The following is a 23,778-nucleotide window of genomic DNA, read 5'->3' on the forward strand; positions in this document are numbered from 1 at the left end:
TTTTGTTTTCTTCCAAGAATATATTTTCATGTCTGAGTAAGCGCCAACGCCTTCCCTGACTCCTTTGGGAAGAATGGGTGCATCCTGTGAGTCACATCCACCGATTTTCAGGGCAAGGTTTCTCAGCATTCAGTGGAAGGCAGTGTGGCGTGGTGAGAAAAGGCGAATCCAGGACTCAGGTCACCTGGGTCCTGTCCCCATCGATCTACATGAAAGGGGCCGATGGCGCTGCCTTGGTTCCCTCATTTGTAAAGTGCATCAAGTCCGGTCTTGCGTGTGAGCGAGCTTTGTCGCACACGCTGTAAGCGGTGACCCCGCAGTACCCCAACCTGACCGCGCTTAGGCGCCCTGCCATGGCCGGGCCCGCTTCGGGCGCGCTGCGGCGGCGCAGCGCCGGGAACCCTAGGCTGCGCGCGCAGCACCTCGGCCGCCTCCCGAACCCCGCGTCCCTGTTGCCAGGGGAACTGGGGGCGGTGCGCTTTCCGGCGCTGTCGCGGCGAGTCGCAGCTGTCATGGCGGAGACGGTCTGGAGCACTGACACCGGGGAGGCTGTGTATCGCTCCCGGGACCCCGTGCGCAACTTGCGCCTCCGGTAGTCGCATCGTCCCAGAGTCCTGTGCTTTTATGCTCTCAGATAATTCGAGCCTGAACCTCACTTCTTGTTTGCTGAGTCCCCACTTGCGCTTTCAACCCTGATCTCTGCCTCCTGGTCTCCCCGCGTCTCCCTCACTACCCTCAACCCTCTCCACTCACGGCTTCCAGACCTACCCACGCCCTTTTCAAGTCTCTGCCCGTCTCAAATTCCTCAGAGCTCTGTACCCAATACACTTACCCGCACTCTTCCCCTTAAGACCCCCGGCCGCGCGCACGTGCACCCAACACACCTTGGTAGCCCCACCCTCTTCTTTCTTTTGTTTCCCCCATCTTTGCTCTGTGTTCATCTTCAGATTGTGTGTCTTGTAATGAGTATTCCGGGCTTTTCTTTTCCTGACAGGGTCCACCTGCAAAGAATCACATCCAGCAACTTCCTCCGTTACCAGCCTGCTGCCCAGCCTGGGAAAGACCTCATAGACTTGGCCACTTTTAGGCCTCACCCAACCGCCAGTGGGTGTATGGTGGTGATGCGGCCTTTTGGGGACCTGGGGAAGGGCCTGGGGCGGTAGTTGCCTTTTAAGACAGAGTAGACCCAGATTTGTAGTCTGAGAAAAGGCATAGAGAGGTTGGGTTCCTTGCCCAGGGTCACATGGCTGGTATATGTTGAAGCAAGGATTTGATCCCAAGCAATTTTAACTACTCCATTATGTTGTGTTAAGAAAATTGAGTAAGACATGATTCTTGCCATCAAGAACTGATCCAAACTGTGGTCAAATGTTGTAAAATAACGAAAGACTATACTTTTGATATGTTAAAAATCTGCCTGGCAAACTAAATACCGATTGTGGCATTTTTTCCTAAGAGAAAATATGCTCCCAACTCCTAATGTATGTGTATACTATACATATATGTATGTACTATACATACATATATACATAGTGTGTGTATACTGTATGCATGTATATAGTATATGTTACTTTAAATATGTATATATATTTACGCACACTACTTAAAACAATTTTAAAATTGGGGTCTGTTTGAAAAAGATACATATTAACATCAACTGTGCTTTCGCGGTTTCCTTGTCTCAGAAGCCAGAAGAATGAGAAAGAGAGGACAGTGTGTTTGTGTTAAATCACTAGTCTCTCTGCATTTGTTTTATCTGTTCAGATATATTCCCTGGCGAGAGTGTGGGCTGGTGGGTTATGAAGCACGTGTCTCAAAAAGGCATACTCAGCCAAGAGTGTATTCGATTTGGTTCTTTAATAATTCATTTGCCTTTCCTCTTCTCTTCTGGTACTTGGTCTCCTAAGGTTACAGTGCTTGTGGTTCTAGACATATGGCTTCATGAACAGTAAAGACAAGAACGCCAGGGTGTTTTTCTAGCAAATGTGGACAGTTGGGATTGAGGAACAGCTATTTAGCCTATATCCTGAATTTGACTCCTGGCACTGAATTAGATTAATTCCTGGGAGCCATGACTTCCTTTTATTCAAATTAGAGTAGTAATTAAGACTTCTTGGGTCCTAATCCTGGCTTCTACATATATCCACAGCCTCTCTAACCTTTGTTTAGAGTGAGTGCTTAATAAATCCCCAAACTCCAGCTGATTTTGTGGGAAATATTAGAGCAGGGACTTGGGTTAGTACCAATCACAGAGCAAGAAGTGGTGCCAATTTGACTCAAAAGTTTGACTCACTCTGTGGTCTTTGGAGGTGGACACCGCTCAGAGCAAGAGGAAGAGGAAGAGGTCGTGATTGGGTGGCAGGAGAAGCTCTTTAGCCAGGTGAGCCCATATGCCACTTCTCCATCCAGTTTACCTCCACTGGCTCCACCTCCACCTGGCTGGTAGCAGGGAAGGATTCCTGGTACATATCGCCTAACTGATTTCCAGAAAGTTATAGCAGTTTATACTTTCCCCTGTTGTGTTTTTTTTTTAATTTTAATTTTATCCATTTATTTGAGAGAGAGAGAGAGAGCATGAGCTGGGGGGAGGGGCAGAGAAAGAGGGAGAAGCAGACTGTCTGCAGAGCAGGGAGCCCAACACAGGGCTCGATCCTAGGTCCCTGAGATCATGACCTGAGCCAAAGACCAACTGAGCAGGCGCCCCACCCCTCTGTTGTGTTTAAAGGGCAGTATAGCATAGTGACTGACACTACCCAGTTTTATGATCCCGGGTAAAACACTTTTCACCTCTGGGTGAAATCTGCCATCTCTAACAGCAGAGTTGGGTTAGACTCTCACTCTGGTTCCCTTTAGCTCTAACATTCTTTGGATCCCCTGCCCTCAGTCAGTTCAGATAAGTGGAAGTTGGCTATGGAAACATGCCAAATTGCATCAGCTCTATGGAACTGATTTGATGAAACAGTTACAAGAAAAAAGTTTGACATATTCTCAGTAGATCTCTGTGTCCTTGTGACCTCAGTTTGAAGTAGATCTGTACCGAAATGAAGCAGCCTGTCAGAGCCCTTTGGATCATCAGTACCGTCAAGAGATCCTGAAGCTGGAGGATTCGGGTGGCAGGAAGAACCGACGAATTTTTACCTACACGGACTCTGACAGATACACCAATGTGGAGGAGGTATTTTTTTTTTCCTGGAGCCTCAGAGCTTCCTTTCCCTCCGCTAGCTTTCTGGCCTCTGGGTTCTGTGTGTTAAACCAGAAGCCTGTTCAGACAGACAGCCTGTCTAGGAACTGCCTTGTGCTGCTGGTGGCCCAGCTGGAGTGGAGCGGGCGTGGCCTTCAGGTGGCATGGCTGGCTGCTTTTCCACCTGCTGGAGGGCCTGGGGGAGTGGGCTGTGTCTCTCATGGCAGGCAGACTAGAGACCAGGACAAGACTTCCTCCATGCATCATGAGATGAGACAGCTGGGTGGAGTCTCGAACCATCTAGATAAAACTCATCAGGGGATGCAACCACAACTCTGAGTCTATGGGTTTGAGGAGGGATTCAGTACAGCTGTGGGGAGTGGCTTAGTGCTCAGTTCGCCTGTGCTCCCATACCCTTATATTTGCCTCAGTCCCTGTATGACTTGTTCTTTCCTAGGGAGATTTTAAACTCCTTGAGAGTAGGGCCTGCATTTTCTGATTTTTGTCTGTGACCTTTGTAGCCCTGCAAGGAGCAAGTATTAAATGAGTGTTTTTGAAAGATTGATGCTTATGCTAGGAAAGCTCTGGGTTGGTAGCATATAAAATTCGGGTTTTCTGTTTTAGAAAAGTAAATGAAATTAGTTAGTGCTGAAGTACCCATGGGAGGACTTTTCACAGGATACTTTGTATCCCATTTGGCATCTTCCAAGTACCTGGTAACATCACCATCTACCAGGCACGCTCACCCAACTTTTTGTTGGTATGTACTCAGAGATTGCAGACTCATCTTATTTTTTTAAAAAGATTTATTTATTTATTTGAGAGAGTGAGCGCACGCATTGTGGGGAAGGGGCAGAGGGAGAGAAAAAAATCTCCAGCAGACTCAGCGCTGAGCGTGGAGCCCGATGAGGGGCACGATCCCATGACCCCAAGATCATGACCTGAGGCGAAACCAAGGGTCAGACACTCAACCGACTGCGCCACCAGGTGCTTCTGCAGACTCATTGTAATGTTAGCACAAATAAACTCATTTCTGAAGGAGAAGGTGCTGCCAAAATCTTGGAACAAACCAAGGCATGGTAGGAATCTTCTCTGGCTTCTTTGTGCCCCTGCTTCCCTCCCCGGACATGTATAACTGTGAGGTGGCTGTGACCTGTTAGATTCAGGTCCCAGATGGGGTTTCAGAAGCAAGACTTGCCTCAGTACCTGATCCCACGGGGCCCTGACCAGATGGCTCACACAGGGCTGCTCTCTTTTCCTAGCACTGTCAGAAAATGACCACCGCAGCCCGGGAGGTGCCATCATTCTTGGTCGAACGAATGGCCAATGTCAGGCGGCGACGGCAGGACAGGCGAGGGATGTGAGTGCAAATGAGTAGGGGGATGGGGGGGGCCTTCATAGTCCTTCCAGGCCAGTGTCTGGGTATGTCTGCCACCTCGAGCTTCCCGTTCTGCAGGAGGCCTCCCCTGGGTGTGCTCCCCCGGGTGCCTTCTTCGGGCTTTTCAGGGGGTGCCACCTTCCTGTGGTGTCTTCCAGGGAATGTGGCATCCTCAAGTCACGAATTGTCACCTGGGAACCCTCAGAAGAGTTTGTCAGGAACAACCATGTCATCAACACCCCTCTTCAGACAATGTACATCATGGCAGACCTGGGGCCCTATGGGAAGTGAGTGAGGCCCTCACCGCCCAGCTCAGATCCTCCTCCTCTTCTCTCGTCACCCATCACCTACCCTGTTGTAGTCCCCCTGGGGAGTGCGCGAGGGAGGGACTATTTCTTCTTTTTCTTCTCAGTCGTCCTCAGAAAAAGGTATTTGACTATGACAATTCTCACTATAGCCTCTGTCCTCTCCCCTGACGTGGGCTGACTACCTCTTCCTCTCTCTGGTTAGCGGGACCAGCGGTCCTGAACCTGGGTTTTGATTTCCTGGTGTCTAGGCTTGGCTATAAGAAGTATGAACATGTCCTCTGTACTCTGAAAGTGGACAGCAATGGTGTGATCACAGTAAAACCTGACTTCACCGGCCTCAAAGGACCCTACAGGTGAGAGGAAGAAAGGGGGAGGGGGAATGGTATTCCTTCCCTTGGCTTCACTTCTTGCCCCGAGTTGAGGAGATTCTGAGAAAGTCCTTCATCTGCCTTGGTTTCTAAGTTCCCAGCCAGTGGTTCATATTCTGTTTTATAACAGACCCTTAGGATCCTGGGGACTCTGTTCTCAGAAAGTGGGCAGCTATACCAATTTGAAAGGGCTAACTTCAGTGGTGTAGTTAAGTGAAAATAATTCTCTGTGCTGCTGCCTGTAGGGACCGGCCAGAACAGGGCGGGATGAGCTCAGGCAGATCTCTTCCTCTGGCCTGACTGTTCCTTTTTTTTTTAAGATTTTATTTATTTATTTGACAGAGAGACACAGCGAGAGAGGGAACACAAGCAGGGGGAATGGGAGAGGGAGAAGCAGGCTTCCCGCAGAGCAGGGAGCCCGATGTGGGCCTCGATCCCAGGACCCTGGGATCATGACCTGAGCCGAAGGCAGACGCTTAACGACTGAGCCACCCAGGTGCCCCTGGCCTGACTGTTCCTACCTCTGTGTCTTACAGTGAGAGAACTATAGTTAGAAATGACCTAAGCCTACCTGTCTGTTTTTCAGGCGAGAGAACTGGGTGCCAGGAATGTTGTGCTTTAGGGTTTCCCCATGACTTTGAGGCAGAAATGGGCCCCAAACCTATGCTCCATGTCCACTCTAATGCCCTTTCTGCTTTTCCACTTTGTTTCCCTCGCCTGCTCATCGTTCTGGCCACTTTCGTCCTCGTTTGCTTCGAGCAAGGTGTATGGCCAATGGTGGTTTATCCCTGGACTAGGTCTGGAGAGACGCATCTCTTCTTATCAGAGTTGGTCTTTTTTGTGGCTTTGACCTTACAGAATGGAGACCGAGGGGGAGAAGCAGGAGCTGTGGAAGTATACGGTGGACAGCGTGTCGTCCCTCGCGCGGCCGGAGGAGGAGGAGCGGGAGCAGCGCGTGTTCAAGGATGTGAGAGCAACTTCCTTCTGAGTGCAGGGATGAGCCTGGGAGCCTGGGAGCTGAGACCATGTCCGAGGTTGATGTCCGCAGTTGCAGGGTCTTTCTTACTGGCCCTCTCCTGATACAGGACGCATTGCTGACATATCAGACCGAAGCTTTTGATCATACTCTAACATAATAATAATAACAATGACCATTTATTTGAGCATTTACCATGCTCTGTAAGGCCTGTCACGTACTTTATTTCATCACTTTGAGGTGAATACTTTTGTTATTACCATTTTATAAATGAGGAAACTGAGATTGAAAAGCTAAGAAGTCTGCCCAAGGTCATGGGGCATGTAAGTGCAAGAGACGGGACTGGGTCCCAGACCAGCAGACTCCAGAGCCTCTGTGCTTTACTTTAAAATGTAGGTGGCTTGGATGCTTCGGCCTCCAGCTCTCTGTCGCATTTCCCATTACAGCGTCTTTTCTCCCTCCCATTCAGAACTGACCCTGGGCTGGCTGGGGTTGCATCTTGAGTTTGCATATGGTTTGTTTCCTCAGCTTTATGGCCGGCACAAGGAGTATCTCAGCAGCCTCGTGGGCACAGACTTTGAGATGGTGAGTGGCTTGGCTTCCTGCAGCACCGCGAGCCAGCTTTAGGCAGAGCATTCGGACTATGGCTGAGTAATAGCACCTCTCTTAAAGGACACAGTCTTTATGTCAGAAGGAAATCAGAGACTAGCATATAGAGCATAGTTCTTATTATATGTTGTAAAATATAGCAGGAGTGCCTGGGTGGCTGAGTCGGTGAAGCCTCCAACTCTTGATTTCAGCTCAGGTTGTGATCTCAGGGTCATGAGATTGAGCCCGGGTTGGGCTCCATGCTCAGCAAGGAGTCTGCTTGAGATCTTCTCCCTCTATGCCTCCCCCCACCCCCTCACTCGTGCATGCTCTCTCTCTAAAAAAAATAATAAAATTAAATATAGCATATTGACAGAGAGCTGTTAACGAAAAAGAAAATGTCAGTGAAAAAGGTCTAAAAGGGCACACACGTGCTGTGGATGGCTTTCTCGGGGGTGGGGGTGGGGTTGGGAAGGTAGATGGGTATTGGATGGTGAGAGGGATATGTCAGAGATGTTTACTCTTTATTCCCTAAACTTAGTTGTTTTCAATTTTTATCAGTGGTAATGCATTCACATATTACTTTATAATTAATTTAAAAAAATAAAAAGATGCTCAAGGTCTTCCTCACTCTTCATGTGGGTATTTTTTCTAAGTGCCCCATAGAGAGAGAAGGGGCATCATTTCTGTTTGTTAAATAGTTTAGCTCTTACACAAACAAAACAAAATAATTTCTGTCAGTTATTCTCTGGTCCTGTTCTTTGTCTTCCCTTATTCCAGCAGTTCCATTCCTCGGTCAGGAGACAAGCATAGGATTACTCAGCGGTTTCCCTCTCTCTCTCCTTAAAAAAAATTCATTATTTTTGTATTGCATCAGCAGCAGATGTGCAGTGTTAAAAAGTTAGATGAGAAAACAAGTAATTAAAAAGGAAACTCCCTAGTTCCTTGACCTCAGGCACCTAAAGGGAACGGGCCCCCAGCGTCCCACTGTTGGTAAAGGGCAGCTGTGCTTGCTTCCCTTGGCTCTTCTTGTAAACTCTCCGTGCTTCGTTGCCCACCTCACCCTTTAAGTTATGTACTTTTTTTGCTGTTACAAACTTGAGAAATGAAGGAGACAGCTCGGTGGAGAGGGGTCGGGGCGGGGGCCGGGGCTGCGGAGGACGCGCAATGGCCTCGCGCGCAGATGTGGCCGCCGGTGCCGGGTCTTCCGGGGATTGGTGGACGCGCTGGAGGACGAGTGCTGACTACCTCAGACCTCCTGACTCCTGATCCTGGCCCACTTCTCTCTTCCTTAGACTGTCCCAGGTGCCCTCCGGCTCTTTGTAAATGGAGAGGTAGGTAAGTGCCTTGCCAGACAGAGATCCCTTGATACTTGGGCAGGTGCCGCGACAGAGCTGCGAGGTAACCCGCTGCACCCCGGTGGAGGCTCTGGTTTGTCTGCCCTACTTGGGAAACACAGTCATGAGGCTTTCCTGGAAGCGCAGGGAGTTCCTGGCGCTCAAGGGACTTGCTCCCGGAGGATGTAGGCCTTTCAGGACGGGGTTGGGTGCTAAGGGTGGCGGGAGAATAAGCTGAAGTCGTTTCTTGTTTTCTTAGTTTCAGCGCAAGGCTATGAGTATGACAATCTCTACATCCACTTCTTTGTGGAATTGCCAACCACAAGTAAGTAGTATTCCTAAGTCTCCTTTATACCCATTCTGACAGCTTTCTAGAGGCATTCAGTCAGCTTCCCCACTTTTTTCAAAGATATTGGGACTGTCCTTTTCAAGGTCATAGATCACTTTCAAGTTGCCAAGTCCTGTGGTGACACCTCTGCATTCACCCTACATGACCTCTCAGAAGCACGTGGCACAGCTCACGTTTCCTCACTGGAACTTTCCTCTTGGCTTCTGGCTCCACACTCCTCTCTTTGCTCTTATTAGTGGCTCATCATTCCCCTTGGCTGTTGGCTTATCTGTTGGCCTCAAAGCTTTAGAGTGTCCAGGGCTGGGCCTGGGCCTCCTATTACTCCCTCTCTGTAGTTTTTCTAGGTGGTCCCATCCATCCTATGGCTTGAATACTACGTATATGTCTCAGACCTCTAGATTCCTCTCTAGCCTTGGCCTTTCCCCCGAACTCTAGGCTCATATCCAGTTGTCATTCCTGCCTAACATGACCCAAAGGACTATTGACCCTCCCTCCTGCGTCAGACCTGCCCTCATGGTCTTCCCTAAGGGACATGGCAATGTCATTTACTTAGTTGCTGCTGCCAAAAACCGAGGAGACACCCTTGATTCCTCGCTTTCTCTAGCTCCCTACGGCCAGTCATTCCATCAGCAGTTCCTGTCGGCTCTGTCTTCCAAAGATGTCCTGAAGGCTCCTCTTTCGAGCGCCCTAGACCAAGCCACCTCCATCTCCTGCCCAGGCCCGTGAATTAACTTTCTAACTTACCCCTTGGCTTCCGTTACAGTTCATTTGCCACAGACACCACGGCCAAATGGAACCTCTGGAAATGTAAATTAGTTCTATCTCCCTTGAGCTTTAACCGCCAAAGGCTTCCCCCTCCCACTTACAGTAAAATCCCACTCCAAAGCTGGACAGGCCGGCCCCTGCCTCTCTCTCCCCCTTCCAGCATTCCAGTCATACTTTCTGTTTTCGAACATGCCAAGTTCATTTCCACCTTAGGGCCTTTTGGGGATCATTTCCTTTGTCTGAAACCCGTTCTGTCACATCTTTGCATGACTGAGTTCAGGTCTCAGCCTAAGTGTGCCCTCTGAGAAAGTCCTCCCTCACCACCCGATCTAAAAGAGCCTGCTTTGTTTTTAGTACAGCATCTGTCACTACCTGATAGCCTCTTGTTGGCTTGCTGTCCATCTCCCCCACCAGCTGGCATGTTAGCTCCTTGAGAGACCGGGATCTCTTCTGTTTGCTCACCAACATATCCCCAGTGACCGGTTGTAGCACACAGGAGACACTCAGTAAATGCTAAGTGAGTGAGGGAGTGTGTGAGTGAATGAATGGATGAAGGAACTTTGTCTTTTTCTCAACCACTTGTCTTCCTTCCGGGTCATCTTACTCTATATGGTCTTTGGCTTTCAGATTGGTCAAGCCCAGCATTCCAGCAGCTCTCAGGAATAACACAGACCTGTGCCACCAAATCCCTGGGAATGGTAGGGGAAACAGGAGGGCTATCTGGAGGGGGGCGGGACTCTGAAGATTATCGGGCCGCCAGCCTGGGGAGCACTCAGAGTTCGGTCTGGCCCTTCTGTCTGGACTCTGCAGGGCTGCCTGGTCCAGGGCTTCCCTCTCTGTCTTTCTGAGGATGGTAGCAGCTTGTATGTGGATGCCCCACCCCCTCTTAGTCTCTTATTTCCCCCGTGGGGGGATAGTTTTTCTTTTTCCCTTGTGAAGGTGTCGTTGGCCACAGGGAGAACAGATTCGCAGTGAGGCCTTGCCTACCCCATGACCCTGAGTATGGAATAACACTTCTCTTTTTTAGGATAAGGTGGCTTACTTCTCCTACCCATTCACATTTGAGGCCTCCTTCCTCCACGAAGACGAATCTGCTGGTGAGTAGCTCAGCAGGTCCTGGGCCCCGGGCTCTCCTCTGGTGGCGCCCTCTCTTGGGGAAGGCCTCCTGTGACCTGGCTGCTTCTCTCACTTCTCCCAGATGCTGTCCCGGAGTGGCCTGTGCTCTACTGTGAGGTCCTCTCGCTGGACTCCTGGCAGAGGTACCGTGTGGAAGGCTACGGCGCTGTGGTGCTGCCCACCGCCCCAGGTGACGTCCCGTCCCTGCCCTCCATGTGGCCCCCGTGCCCTAGCTCCCTCTAGGAATGAGACTAACACTTTAAAACATTCGGGATCATTAGGAATTAGAAGCACTTCACTCGCCAGGTCCCTTGCTCCATGAGAGACAGCTGAGTGAGGTTGCAGCTGACTCGGAAGCCGAGCAGCCTGGGCGTCTACTCCTACTCCGAGCTCCCCTGTTTCGACTTGCGGCCTTGAGGGAGGAGCTCAGGCGGGGTGGGCTCTTGGCATCGTGAATTGAATGGATCAGCATTCGTTTTGAAATAAGAGCTGCGTCTCCTGTTGGGTGCCGGGCATTGTGCTAAGTGCTTCTCATTTGATTCCGCCAGCCACTCCGAGACGTAGGCGTTACTGTTGCCATTTTGCTAGTGAGGGGAATGGGGCTCAGTGGGGTTAAGAAACTTGTCCTGGGTACACGGGTCATAACTGGCAGAGCTGAGATGTGAATTTCTAGCTGACTGATTTCCAAACAGGGGCCCCAGACCTCCAGGATCCCCTCCGCAGAGGTCAGGTCGTCCCCAGACAAGGTGTTTCAGTAGTGGCGAGGCCTGTGTCATTGCTGGGAGTCAATGAGAGACCACATGCCCTTTCTGGCTGAGGCCCCACTCTCCTCTTTCGTCACAGGCTCGCACACCCTGACAGTCCCCACGTGGAGGCCCATGGAGCTTGGCACGGAGGCTGAGCTGAGGAGGTTTTTCATTGGCGGCTCTCTGGAACTGGAGGACCTCTCCTATGTGCGGATACCAGGAACCTTCAAGGTGCCTTTTGTCTCTGGGCAGACTTCATGCTGGGAGCTTAGGTTCCTGTCTCTTCTGGAGAAAGTGGGGTCAGGGTTACGGCCCCTTAGTTGCTTCATTATTACTTAGTCCCTTCCTTTCTGTGGCTTCAGCTGGAAGTCATGGCCACATCTCGAGCCAGGTACAAACATCTACGCTGCTATCCTAGGAGATCTCGGGAAATGAGCATACTTAGAGATTGCCCTGGTCCCGTCAGAGTTACCGGCCCCTCCTTCCAGCCCATCACCGAGGCTTTAGTCATCAAAGGTGGGGAGGATTGGCAGGCCACTTGTCAGGCTGCTTATTCTCAACTGGGTTGGGGCATCCCCTGATTTACAGTTGGGAGCCCCACGTTAGCCTTGAGGTGATGGAGTCTGGGTGCTGGAATGAGATTTCCCCCAGCAGATCTGTTCTCCGAGAATGGGAGTAAGAATGGGGGTGAGGTCCGCATGGTGCCTGGGGTCTAGAACCCACAGAAGCCTGACGCGGTCTTAACTGCACGCCCCAGGGGGAGCGTCTGAGCCGCTTTGGGTTCCGCACCGAGACCACGGGCTGCATCACCTTCCGCTTGCACTGTCTGCAGCAGTCCAGGTGAGTGACCCCGGCCCTCTGCGTCGGGGAGCCTTACCCCTGAGGGCTGAACAGCAGCTGTGGCCATGTGCTGGGCTTCTGTGCAGGGCCTTCATGGAGTCAAGTTCCCTCCGGAAAAGGATGCAGAGCGTGCTGGACCGTCTGGAAGGGTTCAGCCAGCAGAGTTCCGTTCACAATGTGCTGGGTAGGTTTCCCTCCCCCGGCCGCCCCTTATCAGCATGAGCCCCACTCCTCCCCACACCACAGCGGCTGACCACTGCATTTGCTCCCCTTGCAGACGCCTTCCGTCGCGCCCGGCGCCGCATGCAGGAGGCCCGAGAAAGCCTTCCCCAGGACCTGGTGAGCCCCTCCGGGACCATGGTTTCCTAGCTCACGGCGGCCCTGGCCCCGCCCCCCACCCCACCCCGTGCAAGAGGACAAGATGGGTGATGTGTGAGGCTGGTGCCGTCCGCCTCTTCATCTTTCTCTCCAGTGACCCCACTGGCCTGCCGAGAACCAGAAGAGCTGAGAAAGTCCCGGGCCAGCCCCTCTGCCTGGTCTTCGGCAGGGCCTCCCCCCTCTGGGTGGCAGTGCTACTGGACACCCTGCGGTCCCCCTCTGCATGTTTCAGTTACTGCGAGTGGCTCTCATGACAGGGCAGGCTTGTAGGGTTAGCCCAGTGTGGGGTGACCCCACCGTTAGTTCTGTCCTCAACACGGCCTCTTTTCTGGCTTGTCTCACTGTCTTGAGAGCAGAGAGCTGCAGGTGCCTCCTGCTTCACAGCCTTCGCTACAAATGGAGGCTTAAGAAAGGAAGAGGAGAGAGATCTTGAATGCCTGGCCTGGGAGCCTCAGCCTCCTCTTTCCAGGGTAGCCTTGTCCTGCCGCTTGGGGCTTGTTGTGTTTGAGATATGAGTAAATGAAGGCTGAAGGCAGTGCCCAGTCCTTTCTGCTAGCCAGGTAGTGTCTTTTATTGTATTTTTGGTACATAAAAACTTTTTGTACTGACTGACGTGTCAGCTGTTTTTCTGCTCAGGTTGCTGGCATGGCCAGGGTATTCTCCCGAACTTCCCCTTTTCTGCCCTTTCCCACTCCAGAGTGTCTGGAGGCAGCCTGCAAGAGAGGCATAGGGGTTATTGCCAGTGTGGTCCTGGCAGTGCTCCTCTTAAACGTTTGGAGCAAAGCTTGGGACTGAGGTTATGCCCTCTCCAGCCTGATGCAGAAACCAGCTCTTGCCCTCAGTGGACTTTTATTGGTACAAGCAGAGCTCACTGCCTGGTCTGCAGGCTCCAGCAGAGGATGGTGGGGCGGCTGGGGCTGGGCGTGGCATAGGCTGCAGTCATGGGTGGGGGATGGGGACAGGCTGGGAAATAGAAAAAAAGAGGCCGGAGACCATGCAGATGACTCTTCTTGCCTGGGCCTCAAGACCTCCTTGCACCCGGAGCCGATGCCTGACCTGAGACCTAGGAGGCTCCCAAGGTGGGAGGGTTCACTGCTGCCAGGAACCCCGGCTGGCACTCCCAGCCACAGAACCAGCAATGAGCCAGAGCCAGCAAAAGCGTCAGCAGATGTGGTTGCTCCAGGGGAGGAGGCAGCCTCGTGGTCTTCCCCAGGTTCTCTTGTGTCTGAGGCCAGAGGCTTGGAATGGGCTCCTGTGGAAGCAGCACATGTGGGCAAGTGAGGAACTTTCTGGGTGTCAAGGCACGGAGCTGTGTTAGGGTGCTGACGGTGAAACTGAGGCTTCCTAATTGCCCCCCAAAGTCCTAGGCCTTGGATCAGCTGTCCGTCCAGAAGCTAGCAGACCCGGAGGCCAGGAGGGAAGACTACCCTGCTTCTCGTGACAGGTTTGGTGGTCTCTGCTTAGAGGTCTAAAAGGACTCAGCCATCTGGTCTGGGAAGGATGTTGGAGCAGGGCCTCCCCTTACCTGTGGAGGCCTCATCTGCCTCGCCAGGCTGACAGGCTCAGCCTGGGGATGCGGCTGCAGCTCACGAAGTCCTGCGGGTAAGTGTTGGCCCTGAAGATGTCCCTCGAAACGGTGGTAATGCCGGTATTGTCACACACAATTCGAGACAAGGAAACGTGGCGCAGGGCCTCGCGCTGTCTCTTGGTGAAAACACCCGGCTTTTCCCACCAGAACCTACCGAGACAAGTCGAGAGATGGGGGAAGGTTAGGGACGAATGAACACAACGAGCCCCTGTGGTGTGCCAGGTTCTTCACAGTGTTTCATTCCGTTCTCCAGAATTCCTGCAAAATAGGTATTATTCCCCATTTATAAATGAAGAAACAGGTTCAGCAGTCAAGGAAATTGCTCAGTATTAAGCGCACAGTAATTTAAGTGGCCAGGGCTAGATTTGAACCTGGGTAAATGCCAAATCCAAATGAGGAGTCAGGTCTTAAACCATAAGCTTTATTGGAAGGAAACCAGATTTAGCCCTTTCTGCCCATGTTTCCCGGGACCCACTAGCCAAACAGCTCAGGCAGCATCAGGCTTGCCCGGCCCATGGTCTCTCTCACTCTGACAAAGCTCTCCACAGAAGAGCCTCCTGGTCTCAGACCCTGTGAACTTGGAAGAAACGAATCAAAAAGGGCAATTTCCCCCTTGCTGAGTCTTGACATGCCAGCGCTTTTCTGCCCTGCCTCTGGGGCTGGTCTCTTTAGAGGAAGGTCCCTTACCTGTCACCATTTCGGGCTCTCCTGAACTGGTTTTCAAAAAGACAAGCCAGAAGAGGCCCCACTCGGGCCCCTGGCAAAAGAGGCTCTGCGATGGCCCCAATCCAGATGTCAATGTTGTTAGGTGTACCATACAGATTCAGGAACTTCCTCGCCAAACCCTGGTTTCGCAGCACCTGGCTGAGCTGTGCCAGATTCTGGGGCTGGGAGAGCCCACAGAAGCGCCTCCAGGCATTGTACCCTGTAGGGAAAGGGGGCGGAGGCGGTTCAGTCCTACCTTGCTGACTTCCCCTTAGCTTCTGCTGCTCCACGGTTTCTCCCGAGAGAGCTCTGTGGTCAGGAAATGTCGGGCAGAACAAGATCCCTGCTGACAGAAGAGGCCGAACCTTCCAAGGATCAAACCACTGCCCTTTAGTTTTCAAAGTGAGTAGACAACCATGCTTTGCGTGCATCAAACTGAGGAGTGTGTCCTAGTGTAACACCTAATACCACAAGGATATTATTATTGGGCTCAAGTGCATCAATTATGTACAAATAAGATGGACCCAGAACATAAAAGACTCTTACTCGGGTTTAGAGAAGGAAGGAATGAACAAATACATAGGTGAACAAACCAACAAATGAAGAGCATGGTTAAAGTTTACTCAGAAAAGGACCACATGCTGTATGATTCCATTTACATGAAAGGTCCGGAATAGGCAACTATGTAGAGACAGAAAAATCAGTGATTGTCAAGGGCACAAGGAGTGACTGTTATTGTAAGGTTTCTTTCGTGAGTGCTAAAAATGTTCTGACATTAGCAATGGTGATCAGTGGGCCAAAGACCTTAACAGACCAAAAAAAAAAAAAAAAAAAAAGATCAATGCACAACTCTAAATATACTAGTCATTGAATCATATACTTCATATGGGTGAATTTTATGATACACAAATTATATCCGAATAAAGCCATTTGAAAAATTTTTTCCACCTACAATTTCTCTGCTATTAGGATCCCACACCAGGACCAAGCCAGATGATGGGGCAGGGACCATCAAGGTAGGAGATAGATTTGCCCTAACCTTGAAGAACCACCTGCCCCATATTGTCCATTGAACTACACCTCACCAACATCATCTTCCAGCTGAGCAAAGGAAAACGATACAGTGCTTTACCTCACTAAGCCCTGGTGTGTGATAATCTCTTAGGATCTTCACAACACCTCTGCAAGGCACTTTGTAATCTCCATTATATCAAATGGATATTTGCTGAGCTTGAGCAGCTGTGACTTTCTTAAGGTCACTCCACCAGTAAGTGGAGTTCAAACAAGCTTTTCCAATCCCAAATTTGGTGTTGGACTTGGGAAGGGATTGGAGGAGACTGTCAGAGCTAGTATTCAGACAATATGTCTGTGACAGCTTAGAGGGAAAGGTATGGGGGGGTGGGGGGGGTTGGCACAGAAGCTCACGGTGTGGCACCTGGGTGGCTGGCAATCTCAGTTGTCCAGCAGGGGGCGCCCGCGGCTCTTTAGTGGTCGGGAGCCCCCAAGCGTGAGGAGGAAAGAAACAGGTTTTTGAGCACCCGCTGGGTTTCTGCCAGGTGCTGTGGTAGGTGCGGTGGAGATTTACCCCACCCCGTTATACACAGCCACGGGTGAGCTGAGGCAGACGGGGCTTCAGGCTGTAGACAGGAACGTAGGGGAGAGGGAGAGGGGACAAGGTGGTGACCATAGCCTTCCCCTAACATTATAGCTTGCACAGGGGGAAGAAAGGAGAAATTCTGAACTTGACTCAAATTTTGCTACTTCCTAGTTATGTGGCCTTGAGAGAATGACCAGATGTCTCTGAGCTAATTTCCTCATCCATAAAAACGGCTGTAATAGTTGCTTCTCAAGGTCATTGGCAGAATGAAATGATTAATAGCCATGAAAATTCCTGGCAAAGTGCCTAAGTTTTCTTCTTTCCTAGGATACATTTTTCTTCTTTCCTAGGATTTTTGTCCTCAGGAAACAGCCGAGGCCGTCTTCAGTTTACTCCACCCGTTCCTACCTCTTGAGCTCTCTACCTTTCTGCACCTAGAGCCAGGAGCCAATTCCTATGTCCCTGGAACTTGAGTCTTCCTCCTTGGAACTCACCAGGGTAGCGGGGAATGGAGCATTTCTTCTCTGCCCTTTGAAACTACTGTTTTCTCCACCTGGAAAATGCTAATCTGCTTTGTCCACAAGCAGATCGTGTCCAGGTCTTGGCCGTGCTGTGAACCTACAGCTAGAGGCCCTACGGTGGCAGGTGAAGATAGGGCAGGATGGCAAAGGGCGGTCCCAGGGATGCTTTCCTGCATCAAGCTCAGCCTCACATGCCTCTGAACCTCAGCACACGGGGTAGAGAGTTCCAGCCAGAAAGGATGCACCAAGGGTCTTCTCTGAAACCTGCCCCCCACCCCCAATAGCAGCAGCCCCAGGCCAAACAAAGCCCCCTCACCTGGGAGGCCGTGGTCCCGGCTGCGCTGCATGTTGAGAGCCGCCAGGTCCAGCCCGATCCTTTTCACTTGCTGAAAGAGCCGGTCCCGCAGCTCGTCCACTAACATGGAATCCTGACGGTTCAGCTTGGCAGGGGTAGCCATGAGGCCTCGGATGATGGGGTCGATGCCACCTGGTGGCGGGGAATGTGAGCAGCACAGATTGGATCGGCCTCTGAGGAGCCCCTGGGTCATCACGTGATGCCAAGCTAGCTCAGAACTGGACAAGCCAGTTGCTTATATTCTGTAATGTTGCCTGGGTAGACTTGAAGCGAGCTGGGGCAGGCAGGGAAAGAAGTCACTCCCACTCCTTAAAGAAGGAGCGGAAGGCGACCTCCTCCCAGGCCCACAAGCCCCCAGTCTGTCATGAGTCTCCTTCCCTTTGTGAATCCTCTCATCCCTAAGGGCACGGGAGGCCCAGGCCTGAGGGTCTTGGTGCACCTGCCTGGTACTGCCCTGGGGAGATGATTAGCAGTGGCCTGAGCAGCAGCCCGGCCTCCTGGCACTAAGCCTGGCCCCACCCCCACTCCCATCTGCTTTTAAAACCTGGTCACCTTCATGCACGATTCGCCAGGTGGCAAAGAAGCTAGTGCTAAGCGGGACGTGCGAGTTGGGTGCTGAAGCCTGGTACTGGCTGTCCAAGCGGAACATGAAGGGCTGGAGCATGGTGTGGCCAAAGCGGAAGGCCAGGGTGAAGACATTGGCCACACGAGGGTCCACATTGGAGCAATACCCCCGGTAGGGCCCTAGGGTTCTTCTGGCCCGGGCCTTGCCCAGAACCAGGGGCAGAAAGTCTCGGTAGGTGATGATCTACAAGAGAAGATAGGAGGAATATTACTTTAGCAGCTGCCCACCCCATTCCCTTGCCTTTGGACAAAACTTTTGCTTTCTGAAGTGCTGCTCAGACATACCAATTCTTTATTACCATCATGCCCAATGTGGAAATATATGTTTCCCGTTGGCTGATGAAGAGCGGGGTGACAAGGACAGTGTCACACAGTGAGTTAGTGGCAGAGTTTGGGGTACAGGTCAGATCTCCCCATCACCCAGCCTTAGCTGATTTGAGGCATAGCCTCAAAGGATGTATTAAGGAAAGTGGGAGCCACTCTCTCAAATGGTGTCTCATGCCAGATTGTCTTCTAGGGGATGCTGGGGCCCTGGGCTCCCTACCTGGACCATGGCGCCCACAATCTTCCGGGCCTCCTGGTACAGCTTTTCTCCGGCCCACCGGGGATTCAGACGTTTCAGCTCCGCAGCCAGCCGGTTGTGTTCCCGCATAAAGAGGGTATGCATAGCCGCCAGTTTGGGAGTTTCCGATGATCGGGAGTCACCTTGAAAACCCCAAGTTCAGAGTCACCACAGCTCTTCCCAGAGAAATGTCTTTCTGCTAAGGCAGATAGAGAGCTCTGGGGACTAGAAAGAGGTGGTAGCACTTTGTGACTCGGGCCAAGCCCCGGGCCCTCGCTGGACCGCCATCCCCTCAGCTGTGCTATAAGGCTTCTCACTGACTGCCACCATCCGCCCCCGCATAACGGGTCAGGACAGGGGAGACAGTGGGGTCTTAGATCCCAAAGTTACTGAAATAGGTTTAGGCAAGGTGGGGAAGCACAGAGCAGCTGCTGGTCTTGGGCATGATTCTGTTCTACAAGTGACCAGGTCCACAGCTGGTGGAGGGACCCGGATGACTCTAGGAAACCTTGACTTTGGGACTGCGAGCCCACCTGTCCCATGAACTGCATCCATCGGTACATTGTCCACCAAGAGCTAGACCTTTCCCCAGCTGTGGACTTGGGATCAGGCTGCTCTCCCCAGGGAGCCCAGGGGAAAGAGAAAGAGAGAGGGTTGGGCAGAGCCCGTTCCTGCAGCCAGAGCTTCTCCTGGAGGCCTGGAAGGAAAGCAAATTCCTGAAGGTGGGCCTTACACGCAGTCACTTGCTGGCTTTGAACGAAACCCTTTTGTATCAGGTCTTATTTAACCTACTCTTCAGTCGACTGCTGGGGGCTGACCTGCCAGGAAGCAGGGGATGCGCGCTGTGCGGTTGGTGAGGAGGCAGGGGTCGTCACGCAGGTTGTCAAAGGGCAGCAGGGCCCGGCCGTTGTCGCTGAAGAGGGTGTTGACAGCCAGCATCCCCAGGAGAGTGGTCTGGTTGCGGAGCCGCAGGGAGAGGGAGACCTCGCTGCCATACACCATGCTGGCGTCCACAAAGGAGGTGAGCGCATTGAGCTGGTTTCGGATTTTATTCCTGTTTTGGGGACATGCAGGTGCCGAGCGGAAGAAGGGGATGCAGTCACGCTGGTTCCTGATGCGGGGGTCATTGGGTGGGATCTGAGGTGGAAGAGGAGCCAGTGACCCGGGGGTGCCCTCAAGAGCAAGCTCACTCCTCTGGACCATTCCTCACCTGCTTCAAAACCTTGTTTGAGACTCTCCTCCTCTAGGAAGCCCCCCTCAGCTCACCCAGACTCATGCTGCTCACCAGGTCAATCTGAGCATCCTTAGCACTTTATATCATAAAGTCATGGAAGGATCCTCATTTTACAGCTGGGGAAACTGAGGCTCAGAGACAGGAAGTGACAGCTCGTTAGCAGGAGAGGTAGGATTAAGACCTAGTTCTCCTGACATTGGGGTCTGTGCTCCTCTCATTCCATTTAACTCTACAGACATCTCCCAAGCACCCTTCTATGCCGGGTGCTTTGGAGACCAACAAAGGTCAGCAAACCCCAGCACAGGTTGCAGGAAGCTGGCGTTCAGTGAAAACAGGTGCACACATAGAGAATATAACTCTAAACTGAGGCACTCTTTGCTGTGCTTGATCTAAAAGTCAAAAGCAAAAGGTGTGCTAGGAAAATATGGGAAGATTCCCCCGGGGAGGTGCCCTTGAACTGGAGCTGGAGGAATGGGTAAGGTTGCCCCACGAATGTCACCCTACCTGTTAGGGGTGAATGAATGTGGGAGTGTATGCACATGTGTCCCCCGCCCCATATCCCCAGAAAGGCTCTGCTCCCTGGAGTCTGTCTTTCCTTCCCTAGTGTTCCACACGCTCCTTGCCTCTCAGCCCGAAGGATAGTGCCGTACTCACAACACCATCCCAGGAATTGGTGAGAGCTGCAGGGCTCTTGGACCTCTTCAGGAAGGAGAGAAGGGCAAGAGCTAAGAGTCTCTAAAGGCTCCCAAAAGCAGCAGCCCAGAGGCTTCCCCTGTCGGGATCAGACGCATGGGTCAAGGCTAGTCTCCACTGCTTCCCCCTCTGTGAAGCCTGCACTAAACTGCGGGCAGACTGCCCCGCCCCTGCCCCCACCCCGCAAACGCACAGAACCGGGGGTCTGTGCAGGGCCAGCCTCCTCGCCTTCGTCTGATACTCCAGCACCACAGACAGCTCCTTGAGGAGGCCGCTTTAGTCTTACGGACCCGCCCCGCAGCTCTTGGCCTGGGGCCCTGGGGACCGGTCGGGGTACCTTGATAGGGAAGCAGGGGGGCAGCTGGGCGCAGGTCTTCTCGCAGTCCACGCCCGCAGTGAAGGCCACTCTGGCTGGGGACTCAGGGGAGAAGTCCAAGTCGTGGTCAATGAACTGGCCCCACTGCATGAACATAAGGGCCCTGCCCCGGTCGGAGGTCAGCCTCTCTCTGGGGAAGCGCACAATCTGGTTGGAGACAGCTCGGACCTGGTGGGGAGAGAGGTCAGCGTGGGGCATCCCGGGCCAACTCAGCAGATTGCCCCTGCTGGTGTGAACACGGTCTCTCCCCGTCTCCTGCCCTCCCCTCCCCAGCCCTACTTTGTTTCACCCCCTGTGTGGCTGTCATGCCTACAAGGATGGCCTCTGGTGTGGCTCCTGAGGATTTCAGGAGTAGAGAAAGGGAGATGCCTGGTTGGCTGGCTGAGACCCCACCAGCTCTTCCAGAAAGATAAATACATGGAATCGATAGATCAGTTTATAGACTAATGGGTACCTAGATGACAGAAGTGATTGAGAGATGCATGGACCAGTTGGGAGGTGATGGATAATAAATCTAGAGAGAATTGGATAGATAGATGGGAGAAGAATTAATGAATAGATGTTGATAGATGAGTAGGTGATTGTCATATTGACATATGAATAGAAAATTGATAAATTGATAAATATGAAATCATTTAGATCAATAGACATAGAATAAGACATACAGATCTTTATATTTAGCTAGATAATTTGATACTAATTCTTGGAGAAAAAACAACACTATAATGGCTTGCATTACTCGATCGCATCCTATACGGAGATGTTTATACTAAGGACCTTAGAATTCATATACCAGCAATACGAGGTGGGTTTTACTGCCGTTTTACAGATGAGGAAACTGAGACCCGGCTGTGTGACTTGCTTAGAGGCACCTGGCTGGCCAGTGGCTGAGCCTGGCTTCCAGCTGGCTCGGGGCTGTGCTCTTACTGTTTAGAGGTGGTGGAGCAGCCTCCAGACCCTCAGCCCCTACTCACGAGAGGGAGGAGGAAACCATTGCGCTTCCTGTTGGGCGTCCAGCCGTAGGGGAGGGACAGCCTGTCCTCATACTCAGCCGGCAGCCAGCGGGCCAGGGCCTGGTTGGAGGCCCCCAGCAAGGGTCTTCTCCTGCAGCAGAGAGTTGGCTCCAGTCAGCAGGAGTTCTGAGCCTAGAGGATGCTCCGTGGGGGGTGACGGGGTGGTGGAGGGAAGGGCGGCACCCTGGGTCAGGCGCGGCCCCCGGCACCCACTTGTTGTTACATCTCCCAGTGATGGTCCGGTACTTGTTGCTGCACTTCTCCTCCTGGTCCTGGAGAGCACAGCCACTGGCCTGGGACAGCAGCCGAAGCTGGGGCTCTGTCAGCACATCTGGGGGTGGGACGGGGGGGCAGGGTCCTGGCTCCTTCCTGAGCTGGTCTGTTCCATACCTCCCATCCCTCGACCCTCTTCCCTCCCAACAGCCCGGGCTGTGTACCCTGCCTCCCCAGGCCACAGTAGGCCCTGGGGCTCAGTGTGGAGCACAGTACCAGTGACATTGAAGGAACTGGATCCCTGGAGCTGTAACCTCCCCTCCAGCAGCTCCAAGGCCACATGCATATAATCGGCAGCCCGGACCACTGTCCTGGTGGCTGCCAACGGTTGTTTGAAGTAGGACAGGAGGTCCATGGGGCTGGCCAGGCCACTGCGGAGGCGCTCCCTGACGCTGCAGGAAGAGAGCAAGGGCTGGAGAAAGGAAGCAGAGCCCCCCAGAAGAGCCCTCCAGCAGAGCCCCAGCCCAGTGGTGGACAGCCAGGGCCGTGTGAACGGACAGGATGGATGGAAGGGAGGCTCTCTACCAACATGGCACTGCCCCAGGGTGGCCGGGGGCAGGGTGATGGCTGACATGACTGTGGCTGAAACCCACCCACCTCATCGACCCTTCCAGACCCACCTCCTCTGAGTCTGATTGTAGGCAGTATCCACCAGCAACTTGGCCTCTGTTATGCAGTCCCGAAGGACCGAGGTCTCCACTGTCATGGGGGAGGCTGTTCAGAGGGAAGGGGACTCAGTGTCCAGGGGAGCCATGGGCTCCCCCCAGACCCAGACACCGCCCCCTCCATTGCCCTCCTCCTCGGCTGTCCAAAGGGATATTACCTGGGCCGGTGCCCTCACATGGCAGGGCCAGGATGAGTGTGGCTAGGACCCCAGCCAGGGCCAGGAACAGCTTCATCTCTGCAGTGAGGCCCCTGGCCGCAGTGGGGCAAGGGATCGACACCCACATCCTGCACACAGGTGGGCCCCCTGCACCCCTCTCACCTGGAGGTCCCCAAGCTGACCTCTTACCTCCTCTTTTCTGTAAGTAGCTGGGAGGAGACTTTTATATCCTTTCCGAGGGTGAGGGAGGGGAAGTCCAGCCTCCTGAGGTGGGGCCCTGGAACTTCCCTCTCATTTTCAGGGGAGTCATGAGACTGAAGCATCCCACCCCCCACCCTCTTCGCTACTGAGTTCATGGATGTATTTCCCCTGAGGCTCAGGGCAGTGCCTGGAACACAGGTATTGCTCAGTGAGTATTTGCTGGAAGATTGAGGAACAGTGTGCCTCAGAAGACGGGGCCTGGTCCTGCCACTAACTAGTTGTATGGTCTTGGGCAAGGCACTTTCCCTCTCCAGGCCTCAGTTTCCACATCCCTAAAATGGGACTTGGACCAGACGGTTGGAAAGGCTCCTCTCCTCCCACTAACTGGGCAGAAACTGGGTCTGCCTTACTCTTCTATCTCCCCAGACACCTCAGCTCAAGGCCGGGTGTTCAGTAGGTGCTCAATAAATGTTTATTGAGTGCACGAATGATGTCAGGTCAGTGATTTGGCCTCTCCCCCTTGCTCCCTTTCTTTGCCAGCTCTCTCCAAGATGCGGGAGAGGACGAGGCGATGGCTGAAGCAGGGCTGAGCCGGGAAAATTAAGGGGCTGCATCAGGGGGCCACTGGGGACCCAGTGAGATGTCACAGGGAAAGCGCCCACAGAGCGATGGGCCTGTGGGCCTTGGCTCCACCCCATCCTATCCCACCCGCAGAGCAGGTGCCGGCTCACCCCACCCCGTCCCATCCCACCCCCGGCGCCCCACAGCCTGCCTGTCCTTGCTCCAGCTCCGGGGCCATCCCTCCCTCAGTGCCCAGCGCACCCGATCCGAGCCCCCGTGTCCCCCGCCCTCCGCAGCCCCCGCTTCCCACCCCAGCGCCTCC

The 23,778-nt window shown here is 52.9% G+C and overlaps 2 protein-coding genes across 2 annotated transcripts; one reads left to right on the forward strand and one right to left on the reverse strand.

Moving 5' to 3' along the window:
- The first annotated feature begins 512 nt into the window (after positions 1 to 512).
- MKS1 (MKS transition zone complex subunit 1) lies at positions 513 to 12,375 on the forward strand. The gene is made up of 18 exons (XM_021704170.1): positions 513 to 592; positions 995 to 1,104; positions 2,310 to 2,380; positions 3,020 to 3,175; positions 4,444 to 4,541; positions 4,718 to 4,846; positions 5,116 to 5,220; positions 6,094 to 6,202; positions 6,740 to 6,796; positions 8,095 to 8,137; positions 8,396 to 8,461; positions 9,878 to 9,948; positions 10,278 to 10,347; positions 10,449 to 10,556; positions 11,210 to 11,343; positions 11,870 to 11,952; positions 12,039 to 12,136; positions 12,230 to 12,375. Exons 1-18 carry the CDS (start codon positions 513 to 515, stop codon positions 12,319 to 12,321), a joined length of 1,680 nt encoding a protein of 559 aa, XP_021559845.1. The 3' UTR covers positions 12,322 to 12,375.
- A 965-nt stretch (positions 12,376 to 13,340) lies between these two features.
- EPX (eosinophil peroxidase) lies at positions 13,341 to 22,779 on the reverse strand. The gene is made up of 13 exons (XM_021704281.1): positions 22,695 to 22,779; positions 22,492 to 22,585; positions 22,088 to 22,263; positions 21,812 to 21,929; positions 21,560 to 21,689; positions 20,547 to 20,753; positions 19,101 to 19,419; positions 18,265 to 18,425; positions 17,649 to 17,904; positions 17,058 to 17,228; positions 14,606 to 14,843; positions 13,856 to 14,068; positions 13,341 to 13,582 (listed from the first exon to the last, which is right to left on the reverse strand). Exons 1-12 carry the CDS (start codon positions 22,768 to 22,770, stop codon positions 13,867 to 13,869), a joined length of 2,148 nt encoding a protein of 715 aa, XP_021559956.1. The 5' UTR covers positions 22,771 to 22,779; the 3' UTR covers positions 13,341 to 13,582; positions 13,856 to 13,866.
- Positions 22,780 to 23,778: the final 999 nt, after the last annotated feature.

The sequence above is a fragment of the Neomonachus schauinslandi genome, chromosome 15 (assembly GCF_002201575.2).
Source record: "Neomonachus schauinslandi chromosome 15, ASM220157v2, whole genome shotgun sequence".
NCBI classification, from domain to species: Eukaryota; Metazoa; Chordata; class Mammalia; order Carnivora; family Phocidae; genus Neomonachus; species Neomonachus schauinslandi.